The sequence below is a fragment of the Vidua macroura genome, chromosome 2 (genome assembly GCF_024509145.1).
Source record: "Vidua macroura isolate BioBank_ID:100142 chromosome 2, ASM2450914v1, whole genome shotgun sequence".
NCBI lineage: Eukaryota > Metazoa > Chordata > Aves > Passeriformes > Viduidae > Vidua > Vidua macroura.
Genome location: NC_071572.1, coordinates 105,526,511 through 105,552,688, shown reverse-complemented (window position 1 = coordinate 105,552,688; position 26,178 = coordinate 105,526,511). Strand labels below are relative to the sequence as shown.

The 26,178-nt window shown below is 39.2% G+C and overlaps 1 protein-coding gene across 4 annotated transcripts; it reads left to right on the top strand.

The window, feature by feature from the left end:
* CHODL (chondrolectin) lies at positions 1–26,178 on the top strand. 4 transcript variants are annotated; one of them, XM_053970323.1, is made up of 8 exons: positions 1–125; positions 14,809–15,121; positions 15,805–15,962; positions 19,648–19,695; positions 20,065–20,148; positions 21,473–21,575; positions 23,791–23,863; positions 25,642–25,730. In XM_053970323.1, exons 1-7 carry the CDS (start codon positions 35–37, stop codon positions 23,858–23,860), a joined length of 867 nt encoding a protein of 288 aa, XP_053826298.1. In that variant the 5' UTR covers positions 1–34; the 3' UTR covers positions 23,861–23,863; positions 25,642–25,730. The 4 variants fall into 4 exon arrangements, with proteins under 4 accessions (XP_053826298.1, XP_053826299.1, XP_053826297.1 ...); XM_053970324.1 differs by lacking the exon at positions 25,642–25,730 and adding an exon at positions 23,995–24,025; XM_053970322.1 differs by lacking the exon at positions 23,791–23,863 and having other exon boundaries at positions 25,642–26,178.

The window sequence follows — 26,178 nt, the reverse complement described above, 5'->3', positions numbered from 1 at the left end:
GCTTCTCGGAGCCAGCCGGCAGCGGGACAGCGCCATGGGGGCCGGAGGAGGGCTGGGGCTGGCGGCCGTGCTGGCGGCCGCGGTGCTGTGCGGGCCCGGGGCGCTCGCCGGGCGCGTCCTCAGCGGTGAGTGCGCGGTGCGGGGCCGGTGCGGGAGCGCAGCGCTGCGGGAGCGGCGCGGGGCGGACCCGGGACCGACCCCGCCGGCCGAACCGGCCGCGCATCGGCGGCGAGCGCCGGGAGCGCCTCCCGGGCGCACCTGCCCCGCGGCGGAGCGGGGATGCTGCGGAGCGGGCGTGCAGCGCCGGCCGTGCGGCTGCGGGCTCCTGCGGCAGCCCGAGGTCCTGTCCTGTCCTGCCCCGTCTTCTTAGAGCTGGTTCATTGCCGGCGCGCCCCGGCTGCGTTCGAATTGCTTAAAAAGATCGAGCGTCTTCCCGAGGAGCGTCTGTGCGCTGAGTTCTGTTGGCAGCTGGACGGGGATATTTCTTCTTTGTTTGCGATATTGTTAGGAGGAGAGGGCAAACTTTCAAGAGTGTGCGGCATAGTTTTGTTGTGTGTGAGTGAATCCACAACGCTCAAAATCAAAAGGAAGACAGTACTTTAGAAACCTGTATCTAACACTGGAGCTTAGGTTTAATTTAAGAGCTGTGGATTCCCACTGTGTGTTTGCAGTATACAGGTGCATATACTCAGAAACTGCTAAATTTAATGAAAAGACCCCTTTTAAGCTTACTTTGGTTCAGACCCTCCAGACTAAAGCTGACAGGCTCTTGGAGGTATGTTGTGTGTGCCTCTACAGCCATGCATTTGCCTGGAAACAAAGATTTACACACTCCACTCTGCTTGTTAGCAAGTTATCTGTGTGTATATGTGGGTAAGAACACGGCTCTTAAAAACTGTCTCCAGAACAATGCAAATTATTTGTATACTATTGTTTCAGAGGCTGTAACAGTAACATATCAACAAAACTTTTTTGTAGGTTCTTTTTTTTGTTGCAAGCATTTGATTCCTGAATTCAGGTATTAGTTGCTGAAGGAGGGCAGTCACTGGACCATTTTGACCATGGTGTATTTGAAGCATGTTCTAATGCTACAACTGAGATGGGCTCTTGGGCTTTTGGTAAAACAGTACCTTCAGGAAATAATAGCTAAGTAGCAGTACTTCCAACATTTTGAAAAAGCTTGTTTGCCTCAACAGTAACCTCAAACATTTAATCTACCTCTCTTATACTGTGAATTATACTGGCTTATATGATGCATCAAAGCTCTAAGTATTACAATTTGTATGACTGCTATGTAACACTGTTATTTTTAAGGAATAGTGAATATTAATTATCTAAGTGATGCGTTTGGCATTAGCAGTCTCAGTGCAGGAATCCATGTGTGGCTGAGGAAACCCAGTCCCTTAATCTTAAACTGCAGCTTCTGTGTTTAACTGAGACATAGGAAACTGAGCTCCAGCTTTTAAAACCATGTGTGATATGTGTTTCCTGCCTCGTCAAACTGTTCCTAGATGCACATTAGGCTTTGGGGGTTTTGAGAGGACACAGACTCTGCCCCATATTTCTCTGAAGCATTTCAAACCATATGATGAGCCTCATGTCACTGTACTATGCTGATAATACTTGTCTGGTAGAATACAGGAGAGGGTTTGAAGCCACTTACAGAAAGAACCATTTAAGTACTATTATTTTATTGAAGTTGTATTCATTAGATAAGGGTTTCCTAGACAGTAACAACCACATTTATTTATATATGCTTATTGCAGGTATTCTTATGTACTGGAAAAACTTTTTTCTCTCCCCATTTCTTTCTCTCAAGGACCACACCTGTATTCTGGCCCTTGGACATGGACAGATGTAGCACTAGCAGTAGCTGACATTATTTTAGACAAGAAATAGTACCACTGAATAATTGGGCAGTGTGTGCTGTCACCTGACTCCCACCTAACTTACCTTTTGTATAAGAACTAGCAGTTTGGACTTAAGTAAGCTTATGCTTGAAATCATAAGTCTATATCTTAAACAGACCCATTCCTAAAAAAAATTATTTATGCTTCAATCATGATTAATAACCTGGCATAGTAGGAAATTCCACTGCTCTCATTCCAAATAAATATATAGTTCCTATCACTCACTTAAGCTGTTTGTGAGACTGCTTGACTGCTGGCTGGACTTTGTGAAGAGTCCCATTGACTGCAGTAAGTTTGCAGCAGACCTAGCAATAACTGCAAATTTGCTACCATTTTGATCACAGTGTCAAGAGGACAGAGAAGAAAAGGCCTGCCTTTTTGTAATGCCATTTTTTAAAGAAAAGGGTTTCTGCCAAGTATGTTAGTTTTCCTAGGATATAATTAAAACTATTGTTGGCATCAAACAACTTGCATTTTGGTGTTACTTCTTTGCCATCTTTAATTTGGGAAGTTTTAAAAGTGATGCAAAATGCTTTTTAATTTTTAATATATCTAGACAGATGTTTTGTGAGCAGTGCTCACAACCTCCATATCCAACTATCTAGCGTTGCCAGAGAATTGATTCCTATAGGAAAAAAAACCCAAAGAAGGCTCAGGAGAAAGTGCTGAGTCTGCTTTGCTGTCTCATGACATCATAAAGAACATGAAGTGATGATAATGCAGTTTGCAAAGATGCAATTACTTTAAGTATCTATTGGGCAGGAGAGATGCAAGCTAATCTTATTACTAATCATTTAACAGCCTATGTATTAATCATAGATATTATAGCTTAATGACTGTTGTTTGTCTAGTTGTATTTCTATGGCTTTTAAAAGTTTTGCTCTTTGCTATTGCTGTACATCAATAACAGATTAGATAGTGTAGTATTTTAAAGCAGGATTTATCTATTTTGGTGCAAAAGTACTTGGATATATAAAACAGTAAATAGGAAAAACACTTGGTGAGTCAGGAAACTACCAGAGTTGCCCCTAAACTATAGACTTTGTTGCTTCAGATGCCTTTAAGGAAGTGGTTATATTCATTCACATGGCTTATGATCAGATTTGAGTTCTACATAAAGTACTGCAAAGTAAGAGAATTAAAGCAGTGTCTTCATGTATACTGGATTGACTAGAGATAACAAACCCTTTCTCAAAAGGTGCATAATTTAACTTAATTGAATTTGCTTGGCCTGCTTATTACACCTGAATTTTGTCTGTCAAAGTGCAATCATTTTCTCTAGATGAAACCTTCTACTGTAAAGTTGTGGGATTTTTTTTTTTTTTTTGTGTGAAGTGTAAGTTTCAAGATACATTTGCAGCTCAGAATTTGAAAATATATAACCTAATGAAAAAACTGCCATCTCATCTACATGTGCAACAGGTGTGTGTTAAACACGTTTTGTTGGAAATATCCAGCATTTAGTTCCATACTAGAAAAGCTTTTCTTGGATAGGCATGCCCAGATAGTACAAGATCCTTTTGCTCAGTTGAAGGCCTCAGTAATCACTAAAGCTGAGACTTGGAGAAGTGAAGGAGAAGCTGGACATTGAATTCCCATGGACCCCTTTATTATTTCCCATTCTTATCCAGCTGTACTGAGCACTGACTTCTTGGGGGCAAATCAATGAGCTGGGCTCTTAGGGTGAAATGAGGTGATGACTTCTGGGTATAATATGTATAATCCATGCTAAACACACCTTGCCACAAACCAAGAAATTACACAATACCTTGTGGAATGAGAACCCAGTTTTGATGAGACCTCTGATGGTAGAAGAGTCCTTCTGTAGCAGGGTAGAAATACCCAACTACTTAAGTCAGTTTCTAGAGTCAGATTTCTGTATTAGAGGTGACTCCCCTCTCCCTTTGTCAACCATGTATAGCTTACCTTTCCCATGGGTGAGAGTTGTGCAGGTTGGCCAGGCTGCATTTCTGTTCAGGGATAAGGAAAGAGACACGGACAATCCTAGTGCTGTGTCTCAGAGCAGCATGCTGCTTTCCCAGGAATACAGCTTTTTGCTCACAGCATTTTGTTCAAAAATAGGAAGGCATTGCAATGCTCAAACTCATGATTGTCAAGTCCCAGTATTCCACTTGGCTAAAGAGTCCAAGAGGAAATGCCTGCCATGGAGGGAGCTATGGTAAAAACCTTGTGGAATGGTATGGACAGTCTGCTTGCTTTCACATGGCTTTTCTTGCTCCCAGAAAGAGAAATCTGGTCTCTTCCCTGGTTGAACTCATGTTCTGTACCTTGATTTTAACTCTGTATATTTCAGATCTGACCCTGTGTAGATCAAACTTCTCGATTATAAGATGTTTGCAGGGGAAGATGCTTTGGTTCATAAAGGGTTCTATACAGCATTATTTTTCTGAAACTAATTCCCATAATGGCTTTCTCTTTGCAAATCTCTGATGGATCAGAAGAGATGGTAGATGCTAATGTACAATAGGTAAGATGAAACAATCCTTTGATAGTAATTGCTACATTCTAATCCCATACTATGACTGGTCACTCACTAGTTGGAAGTTGAGTCTCTTGCTGAAGCAGACCCTCCTGCCAACCCTGACAAACACTGGGACCTTCAATTTCAAGCAATCTTAAGAAATAATGAGTCCTAACTAAAAAGCTGGCATGTCTTCAAGTAAATCTGAATGTAGCTGCAGTATCCAGCTAATGACTCGAGGTTCACTTTATAAGAAGGGAAGGAAAAACTTGGTATCTTAAGAGTGGGATTAATTTCATTTAAATTTGGATTTTGAATATACTGCAGAGCTGCTGTAGCAGATACTGCTATCTGAGTTTGTTTTGTTTAGTTGTCTACAGAGGGAGGTCAGTCAGTCAGTTTAGGTATGGACAGGTTTTTGGGAAAGAACTGAAGTTTGGTGAGATTAATCCCACTACATGTAGTCTCAAAGACTACATATAATGTGAATTAATCAGTGATGCTTTACCTCTGAATTTTCTCTTAGTGTAAATTATCCTTTATAATATTTTAACATATTTTCTTCCCCTTAAACTTCCCCTCAATTTTTGCCTTAAGTGAACTGTCACCTATTTTAAGATTCCATGTGGATTGACTTTTCCCACTTTCTTAGGAGCAGGTGAACGAGTAAGGCTTTGCTTGTTGCTTTCTCTGTTAATTGTGGAACTGCTTCAAAAAGAAAGCACTCTACACTCCTGAAATGCATAAAGAGTGTTACACCCTAGGGAGCTCTTAAACCAAGGAAATTAATATAATTTTCACCCATATATGTTACCTACATCTATTGCAAATACTTTGGTAACAAATTGATGAAACTACACCTACTTGGAAAAAAGAAATTCAAATTTCACTGAAAATTACTGAGAATGGATGATGCTTGCTATGAAAAATAATTGAGAAGGAGTAGCTTTTCTCTCTTCTCCTTTTATCTTCATTTAATTGACATAGGGAGGATCTGCTGACTGAGGAGATTCATACTGAATATCAGGAAAAGGTTCTTCACCCCGGGGGTGGTCGGGCACAGAAGCAGACTCCCCAGGGATGTGGTCACTGCCTGACAAGCTTGGTCACACCAAGCCTGACAGACCTCAAGAAGAGTTGGCCAACACTCCTGGGCAAATGGTGGGGTTCTTGGGGATGGTCCTGTTCAGGGCCAGGAGCTGGACTTGATGCTCCTTGGGGATCACATCTAAATGAATGATACTCTGTGATTCTATGACCAAAGAGTTATGAACTATTTCCTTCCAGAGGCAAAAGTAAGAAATAAGCCATCAACAGAAACTGTCAAAAGTGCTTACATTTATGCCTAGGAGAAAACCTGTTGAGGTAACTAACTGATGAGTATAAAAGTGAGATATTTGTGGAAATATCTGCTGGTTTGCGATAGGAGAAAAAAACTATTCCTGCTCCCCTAGGCTGGCACACATACTTAAGGCATTCAGACTACAATTTTTGTCTATTATGTCTATTCCACAGCAAGTTAACAACAACTTAGCTGCCAAAGTATGTCTATCTTTAAAGGTTCTGTGAATTCTATTCTGGGCTTCATGGCTACATAGAAAACTATTGATGAATGGACTTAATTTGGATCACTGAATTGTTTGGGTTGGAAGGGACCTTAAAGATCATCTCATTCCAACCCTCTTCCATGGGCAGAGACACCTTACACTAGACCAGGTTGCTCAGGACCCCATCGAACTAAACCTTGAACATTTCCAGGCATGGGACATCCACACTTTCTCTGGGCCAGTCTTGTCAGTGTTTATGCTTTTTTAATAAACTGTTGAAATTGTGGAGTACTTGGTCTGTCTTTAGGTTATGATATATAAAATTTTATTGTGTTACTGTGTTTATAAGAATTAAAAAAAACCAGAACAAAATCAAAACAAAGCAAACCCACTGCTAACAGCTTCAGCTGTTAACAAACTGTTTTGTTTGGTTGGTTTTTTGTTTTGGTGTTTTTTTTTTTTTTTTTTTTTTTTTTGGTTTTTTTTTGGTTTTTTTTTTTTTTTTTTGTTCTGAGGTTTTAAAGGTCTGGGTAAAATAATCCACATCCCAGAGCAGACTTGTAGATATGTAGATCTTTCCAACACAAAAAAGGGAAGGCAGTTGGTAGCTTTAGGGGGTTGTTTTAGCAGCTATGTTGCCACTTTTTGTGAACCCCCAGGACAGTGCAGCTGTGAGCTGGCCCCTTAGAGAAGGAAGTGGCTCACTGCCATATCAAGCCCTGTGATATACACCTGTAAAGTTCACATGATCAGAAGAAAGGCAAATTGTTATTACAGGAAAAGCTAAATGGATCTCATGCTTTAAATTTATGATGTGTTAGATAGCTGAAACCAGAACTGATGCCAAAATGAAGGTATGTTTCACTTGGAAGAAAGGAAAGCTGTCAGGGCTTTAATGATTTGACCTGGGGGGAAAAAAAGAAATAGTTTTTGGGAAATACTTCAGAGATTTTTTTTTTTTTTGACTCTGAGTAATGACTTGAATCAGTGACTAAAACTTTTTCATAAAAATGGATATTAATTTTCCAGTTGAAGACACCCTGTATTGGTTCATGTAATTGTATGTTTTCCTGCAATGGTAATTATAGAGGGTGTAGAATTGATTAGCTTCTAATGAGGTTTAGACATCAAGCTCCTTCTTTACAGCTCTGTTATCAATGGCCTGAGTTCCCTCCTTTGTGCACCAGGGCTGAGAAGCTAAGTACAGGAAATAAACATGTGTTGTTTTCTTTGGGAAATGAGTGAATAAGTCTATCATTGCTGTGTGAAGATGGCAGCTTTCATGCCTTCTGGTATTCCAGTTCCCAGTACATCAAGAACAAGCCACATTGGGGATTTTGAAAATCCAGACAAACTTTTAATCTGCTGTGGAAAAGACAAATTCTCTCACCAATTTATTCAACATGATGAAGAAGATTTTGCAGGACAAGGAATCCTCCTGCATCCTGCCAAGACCTAAAAAAGAGGGCACACAGAGGCTTTGACAAACCTCCCCAAAACTAACCTGCTTAGATCAATACTTGTCATAAGGGGTCATATGTGTACTCTTAACTACCCATTTTTGTTACCAGCAATCTTGCTGCATTGCACATGGAAGCTCTCAGATCCAATTTTAATTGCACTTCTATTCAGCTGATGGCAAAATCCAGGTGTTAGGAATGAGTAATATTTAATATATAAATGGGCACTGCCAGGTGCTCCTTTGCACTGTCTCCTTTTTGATTGCTTAATTTTTTTAAAGGTGTAGCTATTATGGGTCTATTGAGGACAGTTGTCATTCAGAAATAAGCCCACGTTCTGTCCCCAAAAGTGCTTAGAAACACAATAACTGAACTAGTAAAGGCTAACATACAGGTGAAACCCCATTTTCAGCAATAAATGTACTGAAAATCACTTTCCATGGCAAAAGAAAAAATAAAGGCAGGGACTGGACAGGACAAATGCATCTTGTGTAGCTTCATAGTCTGCATAACTGTACTAAATCTCTGTATAAATGGTATAATACAGTAATTTGATTTTATTTAAAACTTAATCATCCCTGTTTTTTTCTCTTTACAAAAGTTGTGTTAGTCCTAGAGACAGCTATTTGCCTGGTGTTTGAAGACTTCTTGCATCATCTTTGCTAATACACAAGATATGGGATGGTTAATGGCTAAAGTTACATTATCTGGCCAGTGTTTGAGAAAGAATAGAAAAAAATCCTATTTATCATTTTAGACTTGCTGTCTATAAATGCATCTATAACTTTTACTTGCCCAAGAATTTAGCAAGAAAGATACTCCATTGCAAGAAGTATTTTAAGAATGGCTGATAGATGAGTTTTGCACGGGAGGTTGGGGGCAGCCTCCATTTAGCCACCTTAGACAAGGTCTGCATGCTCTGATAAGATTCATGCAAGCTGTCTGCTGTGCACGTCTGCCTGAAGCACAGCTGCTGGATAGACAAATGTGGCCCTCAGGGTTTTTTATAAAAGCCATTAAAAGTGACCTAGAACCTTTGAAAATTTTTCACCTTAAGAAAAAACTGTGTGATGACAATTTAGGCATAATCCTTAATCCAGAATAAATCGCTAACAACTTTCTTTTCTTTCAAAAGGCTTGGTTATTAGGAGGATTGGAGGAAAAAGTACCTGCTAAGGTATGGAAGAGATTGCTATGAAGATATTAGTACAGATAAAGTCTGACATTTGATCTGTACAGCAGGTTTTATTTGAATGTCAAATTTATGAGCATGTGGAATTCCTTAAACTGCTCAGGACTGTGAGCTGAGAAACATCAGTGGTTTGAACACTGACTCAGCTGAAGAACGATGTGTCTTCAGTGTTACAAACTTTGGGAGAGAAGATGGCAACTTGCTTTTATCATAAATGCAGACAGAATGTAATTATGAAATGTTATCACAGTTTGTTTTTTTTTTAAGTAATATGAATCATAAAAAAATTATATTTGGTGGGTGGATGCAAATATGATACAGCAAAACATCAACAGCAGTAACGTAATATAGCAAAATATGACCAGCAGCTGAACCCAGGCAAAATCTGACTGGATGATACAAAGGCCATCTGACAAGATGCATCAGATTTGAAACAAAATGTGATTAGGAAAATTTATTACCACTTAGTCTCTTCCTGGCCACATTCTGGAGTGCATCACTGGGACTTGGTGTAGAGTGCTCTGTGACATGGGGACAGGTGAAAACAAATTGTGCCCAGTGTCCTGGGTGCTGGTTAGTCATCCCTGAGGTCACTGCGCTCATGCAAGCTCAAGACCAAGACTAGTCTTCATAGCACAGGCAGAGAATATTTTGGTTAATTACCATAGATTTCTGGTTTGCTATTTCATTATCTCTTTCACTGAAGTCCTTGTGTTTTTATTTGTCACTTTGTTTTCAGAGGTCTCCATCAGGCTCATGCTGCTCTGGTTAATGTTAAATATTTCACACTGCTTTTTGCCAAGTGCTCTTCTGATTTTTCTGCTGAATCCATTGCCTTGGGGAGAAAAAAAAGTCAAAATACAAAAACATAATGGAGTTTAGTACATCAGGCTTTGTGCATTCATTTTTGTCTCTCTTCACATATGCTGTGCATATGCAGTGGCTGACCTAATCTAGGTGGATGCTAATGGTATCAAATCCTGGATTGCAGGTTAGTTGGTAAGGTTCAAGAGGAAGAGGAATGGGATTTATCAGCAGGGAGCTTATCTTCTACCTGATGTCTTCAAAGACTCCTGCTAAGCAAGGTGTGTTACTCAAAATGACCTTTGTGCCCCTCATGGACCTGTGGGGGTTTTAGTTTAATAATAAGCCTGATGCTCTTAGGGAGAGAAGTCTTTGACCTGGGTATTTTATCAGCAATTTTGCTTCTAAATGACACTTTGCTATAACTTCTGTCATGACAGTAATCAAGGAACCTATTATTTGTTTAATGAAGCATGATTATTAAAACATAATGGAGATATAACTGATTGAAATAACAGCTTGTAATTTGCTTATTTATTTTTTTCTTGAATGAGATTTTTTTTCCCCTGTACAATTATCTACAGAAATATTTTAATGAGTAATTTAGTTTAAATTTTTTTTTTTTGATGTTTATATCTAAACATTCTACTATGGAGCTTCTGTGAAACACCCAAAGATGAAAACTGACCCATATGGATGGAAATGGTAGCTAGCACTTTCTGGAGCAAATCCTGTTCACTTGCTAATCAGCTAATGGATGATTAGACAAAAAAAAAGATTATTCACATTGCGTCGTATCTTAGCATGATTCATTCCAATACTCTTGCTTACAAATCTAGTTTCTATTCAATTGTGACAGAAAAAATTGGAACTCAATTTATACAGCTGAAATAACAAAATGTTGCTTTAGAAGTAACTGTGGAGTCTGCTGAAAGATGTTGGAATAAGGTAAAGTAGCACATAATTGATATTTCCATACTTATCTTGTCTTCTGTATAATGTGGTCCATTCTGTCATTTTTCAGTGGTAAATTATTTCTGCTTTGTAGTTCAGAAATTAGTAGTGAGAGAAAAAAAATGAAGCTTTAAAACCTGACATCTCAGTGTGTTCCGAGAAGAGCACTAAAATGTCAACTGATTTGCCAGCTATTAAGGCACAACTGCAGATTTCCATTAACACATTTATCTGCTGTAGCGGAACTGGTTCAAAGTCCGCTTCCAAAGAAAAAAGAAAAGATTCAGCATAGGTCACTGCCTAAACACAGGGATTAAATTAACTAGAACAAGAGAAATTCACAGCTTCTTCCAGAAAGCTTACTGCTCTGACTCACACACTTCATTCACACTCTTTGGGTCTGTGGGTCTTCATGCCAATTATTTCTTTGTTTCTTGCTGTTTTCTCTGTTGGTTTTTGGAGGTATATTCTTGCAGAAATGATCAGCCTGTGAGGAAGAAATTACTTATATTGCCACAGGTAGAGAGAGCAAAAAATGAAAGAGCAGTAATTTAGGAGTTGGATTTCATGCAAATTTTCACTTGTTCAATTCTTTCACCTTGTAAAACTTGATTTTAGAGTTACTTAACCCTGTCCAAACATCTGCAATAAAAATGGTGTCTTTAAAAATTATTCTGGTCAGTTTAAGAGAAGAAAGAAAATGTCTTCCACAAAGCTTCAAGATTTTAACTTGCAAACCCTTGGATAGAAATTGGACCTTCACATCTGTATTCTGATGGCTCCCAGAGGGCTCCCTGCTTTGAGTGCACAATAGTGGCAAGCTGGGCACATATTAGGGGCTGCAGTAGCTCTTTGCCTTTGTGCATCACAAATGCTTGTCATCCTCCTTGCTGCTTCGTACAGTCTCACCTGGTTTCCTTGGTGTGGGTGATGGAGCTGAGCACTGATGCAGCCCCTGTGTTGGACAAGAATACAGCACAGCTTGTGGATACAAGCCTTGGAGCAGGTCAGAAACAGAACTTGCCATGACTCAGTGGTCTTCAAGGTCTTTGCCAGCCTAAAGGATTCTATGATTCTACTTGAGTCTCCATGCAGCAGCTGACTGGCAGATGAGCATCGTGAGAAAGCTCAGTTGGGTAGCCAGCAAGGATCCATTTCTTCTGCTAGAAGGCTTGACTCAGATTTTGGGAGAGTCACAGAAAAGCAGAGGCTGTACATGAGAACAGAGTGTGAGGGGAGCAGTTCAGCCACCTGAGAAACATGCAGGTATGGGGAGTGGACTGTGTGTTATAAAGGCAAAGTTAGCTATTTTCCCATGAGAGGGAGGAACAGCACAGGAATTATGAACCATAGTGATCAGCCTGCCCATCGCAGTTGGTTGAACATTCCTGCATGACTGAAATTGTGACCAGGATATTTTGACACCTGAATTTGCTCATAACTTACGACTTGATGTCAAGGAGAAGTATGTGCACAGAATGAAAGGAGTCATGGAAGAGTTTATCTCAAAGATTGTCTGGGAAAATAAAAAAAACAAGACAATGGACAAAGCACACATCCTAAATTTGCATGTACATCTTGAATTAATGCTTTGAATCCAATCTTCAACTACAGGGAAAGGTGTGGTCACTTTTCCTTGGAAGTGATTAATATCCTGAACAATTCAGTGCTTGGCTTTGGATGTTTGTGCTGCTATATACACATATGTACTCTGGCAATAAGCCATTGTCACTCACCCAGCAGTGAGGGTCAAAATGTTGATCAGCTCTTCCTTCCCTGTGCACTCTGTCCTGTCAGTGAGACAGAGCTCCTGGGGAAAATTGATCATGTTAACAAAATTGGAATTTCAGCATTGTAGAGGAAGGGAATGAGCTGGGATGTCACATGCAGATTTTGTTCTTGAACCTCCCACTTTGCAACAATTTAGACTTATCACTTTGTTACTTTAATAATAGTAGGGAAGCCCATTATTTCATATGCATCTCTGTTAAAGGGTCTGTCCCTTGCTTCTTCAGCACCACTATCCAGCTAGAACTATTTATTGGGAGCAAGGCTCTTAACCTTTATGAATAAAGAGAAATACCAGGAAGAAATTGGGGCATACATTGTGTTGTCAGGATGTTATCAGAGAAAGTCAAAATAGTCTCTTTGCCTGATCTCAGAGCGTGGTGTTTTCCATATCTGTGCACAAGCTTGTCAGACTGTTCTTGTTCCTGTGTAATTTTGGTAGATTAATTACTGATAAGCAACTAAATTTTCAGAAGTCTGTCTGCCAAGGTAAGAATGAGATTAAAAAGATGCTTTTCTTCCTGATAGTCCTTCTCCATATGAACTTTAATAGAGTATTATAAAGTGAAAGTTTCAGAGTTTATTGTTGCTTTTTTTTTTTCTAGAAAGATTACAAGAATTGTAGAAAACCCTAGGAAGTTAACCTACTGCCCCTATAATATAGCTTTCTACAACAGAAATGGTCCCAAAACAATGTTAGTTTCAGATTTAGCTAAAAGTCAAGAGCTTATCCTCTTTTTCCATTCCTATATTAATACATCTTTGAAACAATTTGCTTATTCTCTACAAATACTTGAAACTATGCTCAGTGCAAATACAGAGACGTCTTTGACTCAGCACTTGTGCTGTCTGCTAGGATATTGGAAATATCCTACTTATTAAATACAAAAATGAAACAACATTAATGCAAAAATAATGAACTTTATGTAGCTTTAAAGGTTTGTTTTTTTTTTTTACTTTGATGTTTACTCTATGTGTATAGAAAAACTTTTCCTGGGAAAACATAAATATAGCTGAAGCTATATGAGGATGTTGCTGTTTCCTAGTGACAAATTACATTTTTTTTAAGGTGAAACAGGATAAATCTTGTTTAAATGTTATTTACATGAGTCATGTATCTGGATTTGCTTAAAAGTAAGACTAAATACAAGATTTTCAAATGCAAATCTGATATAGTACAACTACTGTACTTTGTGCTGGTGCAGTTTTGCCTCAGGTGTTGTGAGCAGTTTTGGGTGCCTCAATATTAGAAGGATATAAAGTCCATAAAGAGTGCCCAAAGGAGAGCTATGAAGATGGTGAAGGGCCTTGAGGGGAAGCTGTATGAGGACCCACTCAGGTCACTTGGTCTGTTCAGCCTGGAGAAGAAGAAACTGAGGGGAAACCTCATTTTGGTCTTCAACATCCTCATGAGTGGGAGAGGCAGACACTGGTCTCTTTCGTCTGGTGACCAGTGACAGGACCCAAGGGAATGGCCTGAAGCTGTGTCAGGGGAGGTTTAGACTGGGTATCAGGAAAGAGTTCTTCCCCCAGAGGGTGGCTGGGCACTGGAACAGGCTCCTCAGGGCAGTGGTCACAGCACCAAACCTGACAGAGCTCAAGAAGCTTTTGAACAACGCTCTCAGGCACATGGTGTGACTCTTAAGCTGTTTTTCACAGGGCTGGGAGTTCAACTCCATTGTCCTCAATGATCTCTTCCAGCTCAGCATGTTGTGTGATTGTCAAATTTTCCAGTAAAATAATGACTTTTGTTGATTTCTAAACAGTCTAGATAATGCTTGGTAGTTTTTGTTACTTTGGTATCCTTCAGTCCTTCATGCTTAACAAAATAAATTTTCCTACTTTTCTTCTCCAGTGATTAATTTCTGTAGTGGAAAAACTTGATTTTGTTTTTTTTAAGAGATGGTTATATTTAGAAGCCTTCTCCTGTCCCTAAATAAACATACTGGAGTTCAGTTGTGGCTGATAAGTGAGTGTGTTAATTCCTCATCTTGTATATCTTGAATAAACTGTAGAGAGTCTTAGTAGTTGAAAATGATAATTATTTTTCCTTTTTAGGAAACAGACATATATCTTTCTCAGATAAAGAACTGTAAGGAGCAGACTCTCTTCTCCCATAGAGCTTTACAGGTTGTACTTTGGCACATCGTAGTGAAGAGTGGCTATGAGTTCCTCTCATGTATAGCCTCTCAAGGTTAACTTAGGGGATCAAAAAAAAAAAAAAAATTCCAGCTGCTTCTTGCCACTAAACATGTGTATTTGAATCTTTTTTTTTTTTTTTTTATTTAATAGCTCTGATTACATAATAAAAGTGAAATTGTCCATTGATATGAAATAGTCAAGGAAACACCCTTCAAACAGATCTTGGCTATAACAGAGAGGCCTGATGGTACAGTCATTATAAAGAATATTTTTCTAAAACCTATTGGGAATCTTCAGTGTTTTGGAGAGTTTCACAGGCCATGGCAAGATGGCATAGATTCCCATGAAGTGTGTGCTATTTGGAATTTAAATTACAGCAAATTTAAGTGGTGCTAGGTTATCACCATGAATCCTCTTAGGCAAAAATCTCCTGTCCTTCAGCACTGTATGCATGATGTGCTGTATTCTTTTCTTGCAGCTCTGATAATCATTACTGTACTCTGACCAGTCCCATGTTTTTGTTTTTCAGGCCAGAAGGTGTGCTATGGTGCCTTCAAGCATTCGTGTTACAAGTTAGCCTATTTCCAGGACTTGTCTAGACGCGTGGGCTTCCAGGAGGCCCGCCAGGCTTGTGAAATCGATGGTGGGGCTTTACTGAGCTTGGAAAGTGAAGCTGAGCAGCAGCTAATAGAAAACATGCTGCAAAACCTCACCAAATCAGGCTCTGGGATTTCTGATGGTGACTTCTGGATTGGGCTGTGGAGAAGTGGCGATGGACTGGCCACTTCGAGTGCTTGCCCCGACCTCTACCAGTGGGCTGATGGAAGTATGTCACCATTCAGGTAATGTGTGAAACTGCTTATTGAGAAGGTTCCGTAGAAAAGAATGGAGCCTGAAATGCCAAACCTTGCTTGATGGCATGAAGTTTGTGCCCTTGACTTCTCCAGATGAAGGGTAGCTGGCAATCGGGGTTTTGAATCTGAAGCTGTGACAGGATGGCATTGTGTGACTTCATCCTACAAATTTCTTTGCTCCCACACACTGAGTTTGCCTCTGCATGACATTTGGAGGTTGTTCGGCCACACACAGAGTCTTTCAGGTGTGGTCTGAAAGCAGGCAGGTAAATTCTGCAAGGCTCTGGCCACCTCAAGTCAGGGAGCCAGCCACCAAATAAGTTATTGTGAGATGCTTAGTGTAAATTGTTCTGTTTCTACCCTTTTTGAAAAGCCATTAACTTCCTGATGAAGCCAAAGGCCAGAGTAGCAGCAACTCACAGATCTCAAGACAAGGGGACAGATAAGAGTCTAATAGGGAGGAAAGCAGGAAAGGGTGTTATTTCTGCAGAGGTGCTTTGATCAGAATTGTTTTAAGATTCAGAGATGTGCTGCTTGGGCCTTTCACAGAAGGGTCGTGGGAAATTCAGGATGTCTTTGAAGAGGATGGGACTGTTTGGGTTGTTATTTCTTCATTGATGCAAACTCTTTTTTTTTTTGTCATCCTGATGAACCTTATCTTCAAAAACTAGAAATTGGTACACAGATGAGCCTTCCTGTGGAAGTGAAGCCTGTGTGGTGATGTATCATCAGCCAACTGCAAACCCTGGTCTGGGAGGGCCATACCTTTATCAATGGAACGATGATAGATGCAACATGAAGCACAATTTTATCTGCAAATATGCCCCAGGTAGGTAAAACTGAAGTTATATTTCACTGGTGGGACATTGTCTTGTTTGTGAGGGAATCTTCAAGTATCTTTTGGCCTGTGGTACTAGTTACTTCGGTGTGTGCCTGAGCTGGCATTAACATGGGATATTATATGTCAATAACAACTATTAAAATACATTTTTAATGCATTTAAATAAACCTGTTTATATCTAATAAGAATGATTTCAAAATTAGCTCCACTATCATGCATTCTCAGGGGTTTTTTGATTTAATTAATTCCCTTACTTCACAAAGAATTTTAAGTGTGCATTTTCTACTTTCTAGGTAGGATGACCAAGATGTCTTGGTCCTCCTGTAGAAAATATTGCACTGTCCTTGTAGTTGCAGGCCTGCCATTTTATACCAAATTACATGTGGTGGTTTTTTAAAAAGGTTATGGCTTGAAGAACAAAATCCAGAATGGCAGGAAAAATTTCTGCATTCATGCATGTAGACTTAGAGAGATGTGAAAAGCAGATGCATGCTAGTTGAGATGGTGACAGAAAAAACAGATCTTGGGCAATTTGGCTGCACTTTCAGACATGACATAAGTTCTGTATATGTCAATAGAGGAAAAGTGAACTATAAACTAGAACGTGGTGCAAAACCAGAAAGGATGTAAAAAGTAAACTTTCCAGTTTGAGCCTGTAAAATTTTCTATTCTTGGAGGTACTTAAAGTAAATGAAAGCGTGTTTTCAGCGGGATCATGCAAATGTTTTCAAGTAACTTTTGGTGTATTTATTTTTCAAAACTAAGCTAAAAGTCAGAATGCATAGGAAATTATGGATTTATTTCATTTATTAATTAATAAAAACTCAAGAGGTAGCCCATGGGAATCTCATGAGGTTTAACAGACCAAGTTCAAAGTGCTGCACCTGGGCTGGGGCAGCCCCCAGTACCAATCCAGGCTGGGGATGGACAGACCCAGAGCAGCCCTGGGAGAAGGACCTGGGGGTGCTGGTGGGTGAGAGGCTGGACATGCCCTGGCATTGGGAGCCCAGAGCCCCCTGTGTGCTGGGCTCATCCAGAGCCCCGTGGTCAGCAGGACAGGGAGGGGATTCTGCCCCTCTGCCCCGCTCTGCTGAGACCCCACCTGCAGGGCTGCATCCAGCTCTGGGCTCCCAGCACAGGAAGGACAGGGAGCTGCTGGAGCCAGGCCAGAGGAGGCACCAAGGTGATCAGAGGGATGGAGCAGCTCTGCTGTGAGGAAGGGCTGAGAGAACTGGGATTGTTCAAGGTGGAAAAGAGAAGGCTTTGAGATTACCTACTTGGTGCCTTCCAGTACCTGAAGGGAGCCCACAGGAAAGATGGAGAGAGACTGCTTACAAGGGCCCCAGGATAAGGGGAATGGCTTCAAACTGATAGAGAGTAGGTTTAGATTAGATAGTAGGAAGAAATTCTTTGCTGTGAGGGTGATGAGGCCCTGGCACAAGTTGGTCAGTGAATCTGTAGATGCCCCATCCCTGGCAATGTTCAAGGTCAGGTTGGATGTGATTCTGAGCAACCTGGTCTAGTGGAAGGTGTTCCTGCCCATGGTAGGGGGTTGGAAAAAAGCTGTTATTTAAGGTCCCTTCCAACCTAAACCATTCTATGATTCTATGAAATCCTACTCTTAGCAGCTGTTTGAACTATGTAATTCTGCAGTTTCCTTCTGTCTTTATGCTGATGATCAAACAACAATCACTGTCTTTGTAGAGGTCTGTCTGTTCGTAGAGTTCCAGGCTATTTTGTTCCTCTGGTTTTGGTGGATACATAACTTTTTAACTTTCTGGTCACTTAACGAAGATATTACTAGTAATTAATAACTTAAGCAAATATTAAAAATTTGGCAGCGTTGATATACCAACGTGTTTTGGCATACTGTCACCCTCTAAATCTGTACCTGCTTTTGAAATTGTTAGTGGTTGTCACTACTTTATGATGATCAGTAATCATCATAGGCCTTTCAAGGAAATGTGACAATTTTATCACTTTTAGAACTGTTTGAATTCTTTTGAAATAGTGTAACAAAAATATTTTATGTTGTTAAATCGCCAACATTTTTATGTCAGAAATTGTGGGCTTTATTAAAAAGATTTGATTTCAGGTGTATTTCATAGCTTTAAAAGGAAACAAATTTAAATTAGATAATTATTCTGTACTAGTGAACTACTTACCATTCTTGTTGAGATGTGATAAAGAATTGCTTTTTCTATTGCTTTTGCTATCTGAAAAAATGTTGGGTATTTTGGATTGTCAGAAAACAAAGTGACAACGGTAACAATGAAAATACATTTATATTTCTTTCTCTAGGTAGAAGTGGGTTATTAGTTTATGATGAGGCATATAAGGCAAACAATGTATAGGTAGATTATTGTTAGTATCAACATTGTTATGCAGCTAAATAAAGTACTACTGAATTGTAGCTATTATTTCTCAAACTGTGGGAATTGTGCTCTTTAGCAAAACAGACTATTCTCCAGAAATGTATTTTTCTGTCACATGGAAGAAAGGAGAAGATGCAAAAATGTATATAAATAGATATATGACATTTCTTTCACTGCCTGAAGAAAGTAAACCAATGTTTGTAGGAAAATTACATTTGTTATCTCAAACCAAGTGAGACTTACAAATGACCTTTTTTTCCCCCCTCAAATCACTGTAAAGGCTTCAATGTCACCTCTTACGAGCAAAATACATCCATTTCACCAGGAGTGCTAAACTGCCACATGCAAACTGAATTTCAGTTTGTTATCTGAGCGTGTTGTTTTTCACATCTCTCCTGTCTGTATTCAATATAGGCTGTGTGATACCAGCCACAGGCCAAAACAGGTTGTAGGTGGCTTTGATAAAGTTGCATCTAATTGTATCATCAGCAAGTCCAGGACAGTCCTCATTAGACAGCCTTGCTCAAGCAGCAACTACATTTCTGGTAGACACTTGTATTTTTCCAAGCCCTCCCCTGACAGCATTTACTGTTGCAGTGTTCAGTCTGGCTTTGGATCATATTGATCATTCAGCAATCTTAAATTTAATTATAGGTTGGTAATTGTGATCACATTTAGTTCCTGTCCAGCTCCTGTAGGTTTGATTATGCAATGAAATTAAAAACTCATCTCCTCTCCTGCTGTCAAGAGACAGCAGCTCAGTTCTTTGGGGTATCTTGGTGTCTTTCTTTATATAAGGCCAAATGTAGCTATTTTTTACCAGAGTAGGTGAAATAATTGCCTTTATTGCTGTTTTGATTTCTCCTAGCAGTTTGCATTTATCAAGACACTCAGAACTGTAGTCTCATAGCACTGTTAAGTTAGTATAACCTTATGATAGAGAGAACTTCATATATTGATTTAGAACTGTCTGCACAGTCTTGGATATGTTAAGCACTTTATTCAGCACAAGAAGTTAGGGTTTGACCATTAGCCATTAAATCAGAGGCCACCAAGAATTGAAACTAGACTAAACTATAGCCTTCTCCTAAGGAGCAAAAAGTATGAACTAGAGGTGATTTGAAACTAGTTTGCAAAGAGTCTTTGGTAAGAAGATGAAATGCTGAAGAATTAAGCAATTATTGTTTGGGGGAATGTATCTATTTCTGTGATACTGCATGAAAAAAAAATGGAAACATCTGTTTTATTGCACACATTTTTCATTCTTCAACAATCAATTTCAAATATTGATTTAACAGATAATGTCTTAGAAAAAGAATTAGGAGACAGAGCAGAGCCAGAATACGGTAAGAAATTTTGACACATTAAATTCCATTGCGCTGGTAAATACATAATTATAAGGATAGCATTCAAGAGCCTCCAAAATTACTCAAGTTTAACAGGCACAGTTAAGAACTGGAAGATAGGAAAAATGAATTCTTCAGAGAGCAACAGCTACAAATATATGGCTGTTGTTCAGAATAGCACTGCTTGTAATTCTTCTTCCAGATATAGTTCCAATTTTGTAATAAAATCCTGTTTACATGTATATTTAATAAATCATAAAAACATTCATTTTACCAATATAAATTAAAATGTAATTACTATTAATATATTTAACAACACAGTGGCCATATTTTTTAGTGTTTTCCTAAAATGTCTGATCTCCTTTTCAGATATTTTTCCAACAGTGCCAGCAGGAAATCCTTATGACACAAGCAAACCAGAGGATCAGTATCATATTATTGCTACTGAAACAGGTAATGTGTTCATATGAATGTAGTGTTCTGCTAAAAATATTAACAGTGGAGTTAAATAAATATTTCAGTTTCCATTTTTGTCAATAGGAAGAAACAATCTGTTTCCCTGGGAAGAGCCCTGAAAATATATATATTTGAATAACATTCCAAGAGTCTTAGTTCTCTTAGTTGCTGTAGAAACAATTTCCTTGTCTCACCAAACTTAGAATAAACACTGTGTCCATAGCTCCCCCAAGCACCCTGTGTTTTTGGAAAAATCACATGCTAAGAGGAGTTCAGTGCCTTGCTGACATTCCCAGTAGAGATGACACTTGATACTTGGGAAATGGATGCCTACTGCCCAGGTTCTGCAATGCCCCGGCTGCTTCATTCAGCAATTTATCTTCTGAATGGAGTCCCGACACTCAGGAAGTGTTGTAGCCTGGCTTTGCTTCAAGGAACTGAACATGTCTAAGGAACAGCTCTGGATTTTACAGGATTGCACCATGGGATTATGGAAAGGGGGTGCTTTGTTTGCCCACTGGTTGTCTGGGTTTGAGCCAGCTTCCTAACTGGTGTTTCCATTATTTGTAACTCCAGAGGAATTATTATATTGAGGAACTGTGGTTTGTAATCAATAATTCATTTTAATACAAACTGTGCAAAGACTCTAAAATTCAAACACAACATGAATATTCATATTTATTCTTACTAGGGAAAATATTTTCAAAATAGGACAGTAGGTAAGAAAATCTCCACAATTTATACATTAAATGTGTACTAGTACAAAACATGGGCATACAGTTACTGGGAAACAGTACCCTTCTGGAAGCTGCAGAACCCATTCTCTCTTGCAGGCAGATGGTAGAGTCTCATCTTGTACTATTTCCCACTCCTTTTTTTGCAGGGACCTGTAGAGGAGCACCTTTAGCTCTCCTCATTAGTCAAGGAGAGGCTTTATGTGTCTTTTAAGGGGAAAGGGAAGATGAGAGCCAGGCTCATTCCTCCTGTGGTCCTGCATGAGCAGGGAGTCCACATACAAGGACAACTGAGTCTACAGTTAAAATGGACTGTAAAAAAAATAGGCTCCATTAAAACAGTTGAATTTTGGATTACAAAATTGGAAAATATCTTAAGATATACCTTAACATATGTTTTGCACATAACTCAAGCGCTGCTTTATCCTTGATACTGCTGAGTTCTCTTTGGAAATCTTCCTATAAAAGGAATATATGTGTTCTTTTGTGTAAGTTAATGTATTCCTGTTATTTTACTCCAGATTTTTACTCACATGGCTAAAAGCTTTTCAACATGGGAGACATTAATGAAAACTTTTGTCTTGTAGGTATAATTCCGAATTTAATTTATGTTGTAATACCCACTATACCACTGCTGCTGTTGATACTGGTGGCTTTTGGGACTTGCTGTTTCCAGATGCTTCATAAAAGGTAAAATATACTCATCCATAGTGGTTTTATAATGCAGAATTCATATTTCCATTGGCAAGCTATTCCCACTGAAAGACTGCTTACATCTGTCCCCAAATATGCAAATACGTGCCTTTTCATCTATTAAAATGCAAGCAGTTTACAGCTGTGACAGCTGAACATTCACCTTCAGGCTTTTCCACAACATGCTGAAATAATTCCAGGTCTCAAAGAATGTTGCTGCTGGGACTCCACCTGTTTCTGAAGAAAGTCTCTTTGCAGACCACTTGACAGTCAGGGCAGTTGTCAGCACTTTTACTTCACCTCTTTCATTGTGATTGCCACCTGTAAAGAACCTGGGCTGTGGGAAATAGTAGATGGGTCCCTCACAGATACAGGGTGAAGCCAAGGACTCACTTTCAAACCTAAAGTAAAAATTTACTCCAAGGACAAACCTAAGGGCCAGCAGCTGCTTAATCCTGTTCCACTGCACATACCATACAAACAGCAGATGGACCACTGGAGCACTGAAATTGAAAATGAAAAGCAAAAGCTTGCTTTGGGCCACACACTAGTGTGATATCCATTGTACATCATGGATGTGCTAAAAAGGATGCATAAAATAAATATGTATTCATAGCTGTGGTATCAAGCAGGGTTACTATTATGCAAAAAAGAAACATTTCAGCCTTTGAAATACAGTCTAATTTGCTTCATGCTTTAAAATTCTTTGGACTTTTCATTTTTCTCAAAATATGATATAGATACATAAAGACATGACAGCATATAATTTATGGGTTTTTTTCTGAACTTGTGTTTCTGAAGATCTCAAATATAATTTGTCCTTTAGTTCAGGAAGTGTTTTCAGCTTAATGTAATCCAGAAGAGTTTAAACTGAAATATGTTTTATAGATAAATGCTGTTTACATAAAATATCAAGAGTAATAAGCAGACTTGTAAGCCGTTTTCCCTCTTGAAGACCAGGAATAACTAAAAGGAATATGATATCACTGTTTTAAGAAAATTTTAAAAAAGTTACTCCTTACTTCTAGCTCTTTATTTTTTCCTTATGATTTTTATTTAGTATTTCCTGTCAATAGCTGCAGTAACTTATTTCAGGTGAGAAAACACTCCAAATGTGAAGACTGTTTCTGTCAGTATGAGTGAAGGTACAGTGATATTTGCAGTACTCCTTGGTACCACACCTCATTGAAACAAGTAGCCATAAAGAACAGATGTTACAAGGTCTGCATAACAAACATGATTGTTTTTATTTTATACATTTTCTATAAAGAAAAGGAAAACAAACACTTTCCAACCTGTCTTATGACAGGCAAATACAAGCCTGTGAAATGCTAAATATAAACCTCACCACTGGGGCTGCAGAGGGTTGGAAGCTCAAAGCAGAAAAGAGTAGCAAAATAACAATATGTGTAACACTAGCAACTGCATAGTAATTGAATTCTGGAACCCTTATTACAGTGGCCCTGGATTGCTTGGTAAGTATGGTACATCTTAGTAGCTCTTCTGGTAGGTGTTTCTCTTCTGAGAAAAGTTTCAGCCCTTGAATACTCCTGGGAAAGCAGTGAGAGATTCATGGCCCACTGAAATCAATAGAAAAAGTAGTGTTGACTTCAGTGGGCTTTGATCAGGCCTTTGATGCTATAGCAGTTCATCCAGAAGTAATTCATCTGAACTTCCAAGACTTCAAAATTGCATGACACAGATATTGGAAATTCACCTTGGAAGATATCCCTTTTTTCTGTTAGCTGATTAGTTTTATAGATGAAATGATACAAAAATCAAGGACAAAATGGTTTTGGTGCAAAACAGGGTTCTCTTTTTTATTGTTTCGTTGCTTTCCACCTCCCCCCCACCCCATGAATGTCAATTTTGAGTTACATCAAAAGCTTTAATTAAAGAAATCATTTAAAAAAATCATTTAGATCAAAAAAACTATTACCAAAAATGAAGTACTTTATCTTTTGAAACAAAAATTTGTTTTTTTAAAAAATATTTTCCTATCTATTTTCAATTTCCAATTATGACCTGCCTTGCAAGCCATTTTGGTCATCACAAATATGCAGTTTTTGGGCAAAAACCAAATCAAAAAAAGAAACAATCTCTTGAACTTATCATCTGGACACTGTAGAACTTTAGCAAAGGGATTCTGTCCTGCTGGGGAAGGAGGGATCCCCAACTTTCCACATGAACCTGACTTCTCATTCTTTTTTAGGCTTCCACAACATGGTGACCTTTCCTCTGAAAGCCACAACCCATGGCCAACCAGGACATGCCTAGCTTGAAAGGTCATGACAAATTTTGCCTGTCATTGGGCTCTTGAAGGGTAGTAATAAGGCAAAGCAACACCTCGTCCCTGTAGCTAGCAGAAATGATCAGCTCATTCATGCTTAGATGCTCTCCCTTTCATTTCTTCCAGGGAAGCAAGGAGAAACTGCTTCAAAGACCCATCTCCATTATCATCTGAATGCCTTGCAGAAAGTTTAAATTCCAACCTGGTATATTTCTCAGTTTCTATGATTGCATTTGATGGTCAAAACACCAATATGCTCAAAACACCAATAAGCTATTTATTGCATCTTACCTTTGTCACTAAAATCTGTTTCCTGAACCAGCTGTGAAAATCAGCATAGGTTTGCTGAAGATAAGTTCATTTGATACAGCTCTAGTTCTGATCCAAGGTATTTAGAAATTGTTCCTGCTGTGTGGCAAGGACTCTCCATTCAAAGCCTTTCGTCATTAATTACGCCTGCTTTTGCTGGATTAATCCGGAAGGAAGTAGTGACTTCGTTTCTTTTAGAAGGAAGCCCTGGAACCATTTGATTCATTGCCATTGCTTTGTTTATAGCATTGTGGCCTGATCTAAAGTCCACTGAAGCCAAAGGGAGTCTTTTCAATGACTCCAATGGGCTCAGGTACATAATGCAGTACTTTGTAGGACTTCAGAGGTAAGTCTGGAGGGACTGAAAACTACTGAAGCCTTCAGCACCCTCGAAATACATTTTAAATCAACTCAGACTCGCTTGCATTTACACACCAGGAAAAGAGTAAAACTGAATGTATAGGACTGTTGGGACTCTTAGGTTTCCACCGTACAGAGTTATGTAGGGCTACTTCTCCTCTTCTGGTTTTTACTTAACTGGGGAAAAATCCCCATCAGTGTGAAATATTCTACCCAGAGATTGAAGCATTTTCATTGAAATGCAGCTGAAATGGCTCCTGAAGTGGCTCCTATTTCAGTAGTCTGCAGTGCCCTGTCATATGCCAATCTAAGTGAGGGAAGATGGTGTATTGTGGCAGTTGTAGCCATGTGGAAATACTGCCATAAACTTTCAGGGTGCCTCAGGGGTCCCTGGAATAGTCAGAGCAAATGCATTAGCAGTATTGCAGAGCAAGTACTTTTTGCAACCAGTTTTATCTTTTTTTTTTTTTTTTTAATTGAAAAAACGCCAAACACAAAACCTACTATTGACAGTTTTGACTGAAAATTAGCCCTAAGGAAGCTTTCTACCAGTCATTCATTGCTAGGAGCCTGATTCATTTGCCATCACTTCATGAGATGTCAGGTCAAGCCCAGAAGGGAAGGGGCTTGCTGGTGCAGGGGTGCGCAGTGAACCCATTGGTGTACCCAGGGTGGGCAGGGGTGTGGTACCCACCGGGGTGGGTGGGCTGCACTTTGGGCATGGATTTAGAGGGTTGTGTGTGCTCTGCTTCCCCCCAGACAAGGGAAGTGCTCAGCTCCCACCAGCCCTGGTCAAACTGAGTCCTTCTCTGAAAAGACTACTCTGTACGAGAGTTACAGAGTTGGTTGGATGGGAACTGGGAAAAAAAAAAAAAATAAAAACCATCCAGGCCAATTCAGTACAGTTCCTGGGAGCAGCACTGCTAAGCAGGGTGGTCTGGTATTTTTGGTAACAGTGCCACTGTGGATGGGGAACCCACAATGTGAAAGCACCAAATGTGGCCTTGAGATCCGGGGATGGAATGCTCAGGTCTGATCACAGAGCTGAATCAGGACTGCAAAGGCATACATGCACTGAAAATAGTTTATATTTTTATTTTTCAGTAAAGGAAGAACAAAAACCAGTCCAAACCAGTCCACACTATGGATTTCAAAGACGCCTAGGAAGGACAGTAGCATGGAGGTATAATGATTTAGTGACTGAAAACAAAGCAAAAGTAACATTTTGCAGTGAGGCTGTATTATAATGTCATCAAAGAACATTAGCTTGGAATGGCTTGAAAATGCAAAGGATCTACAAGAATGAACAGTAAGCTCCCCCTTGAGGCAAATGTTCAGATCATTTTTATATGATGTTTGTTTATTAATTCAGAAACAAAATATGCCATGCTAAATAAAGGGTATGTGTTTATTTTGCTAAGAGATGTAAGTTAGCTAGCTGTGAGCAATGAAATGAACAGAGCATTTGAAGTTTTTATGGGGAAATAGTCACAGTGTATGTCAGTTTTAAGACTGTTTGTAGTTAAACAAACCTCTGTTTCTTTTAGTCTCTCATGCATTGTATTGTATAGTCAATGTACAGTAAATGGAACTGACAATTTTACAGTGTAACAATTATTTATCTTTGCATAAAAGTTTGAT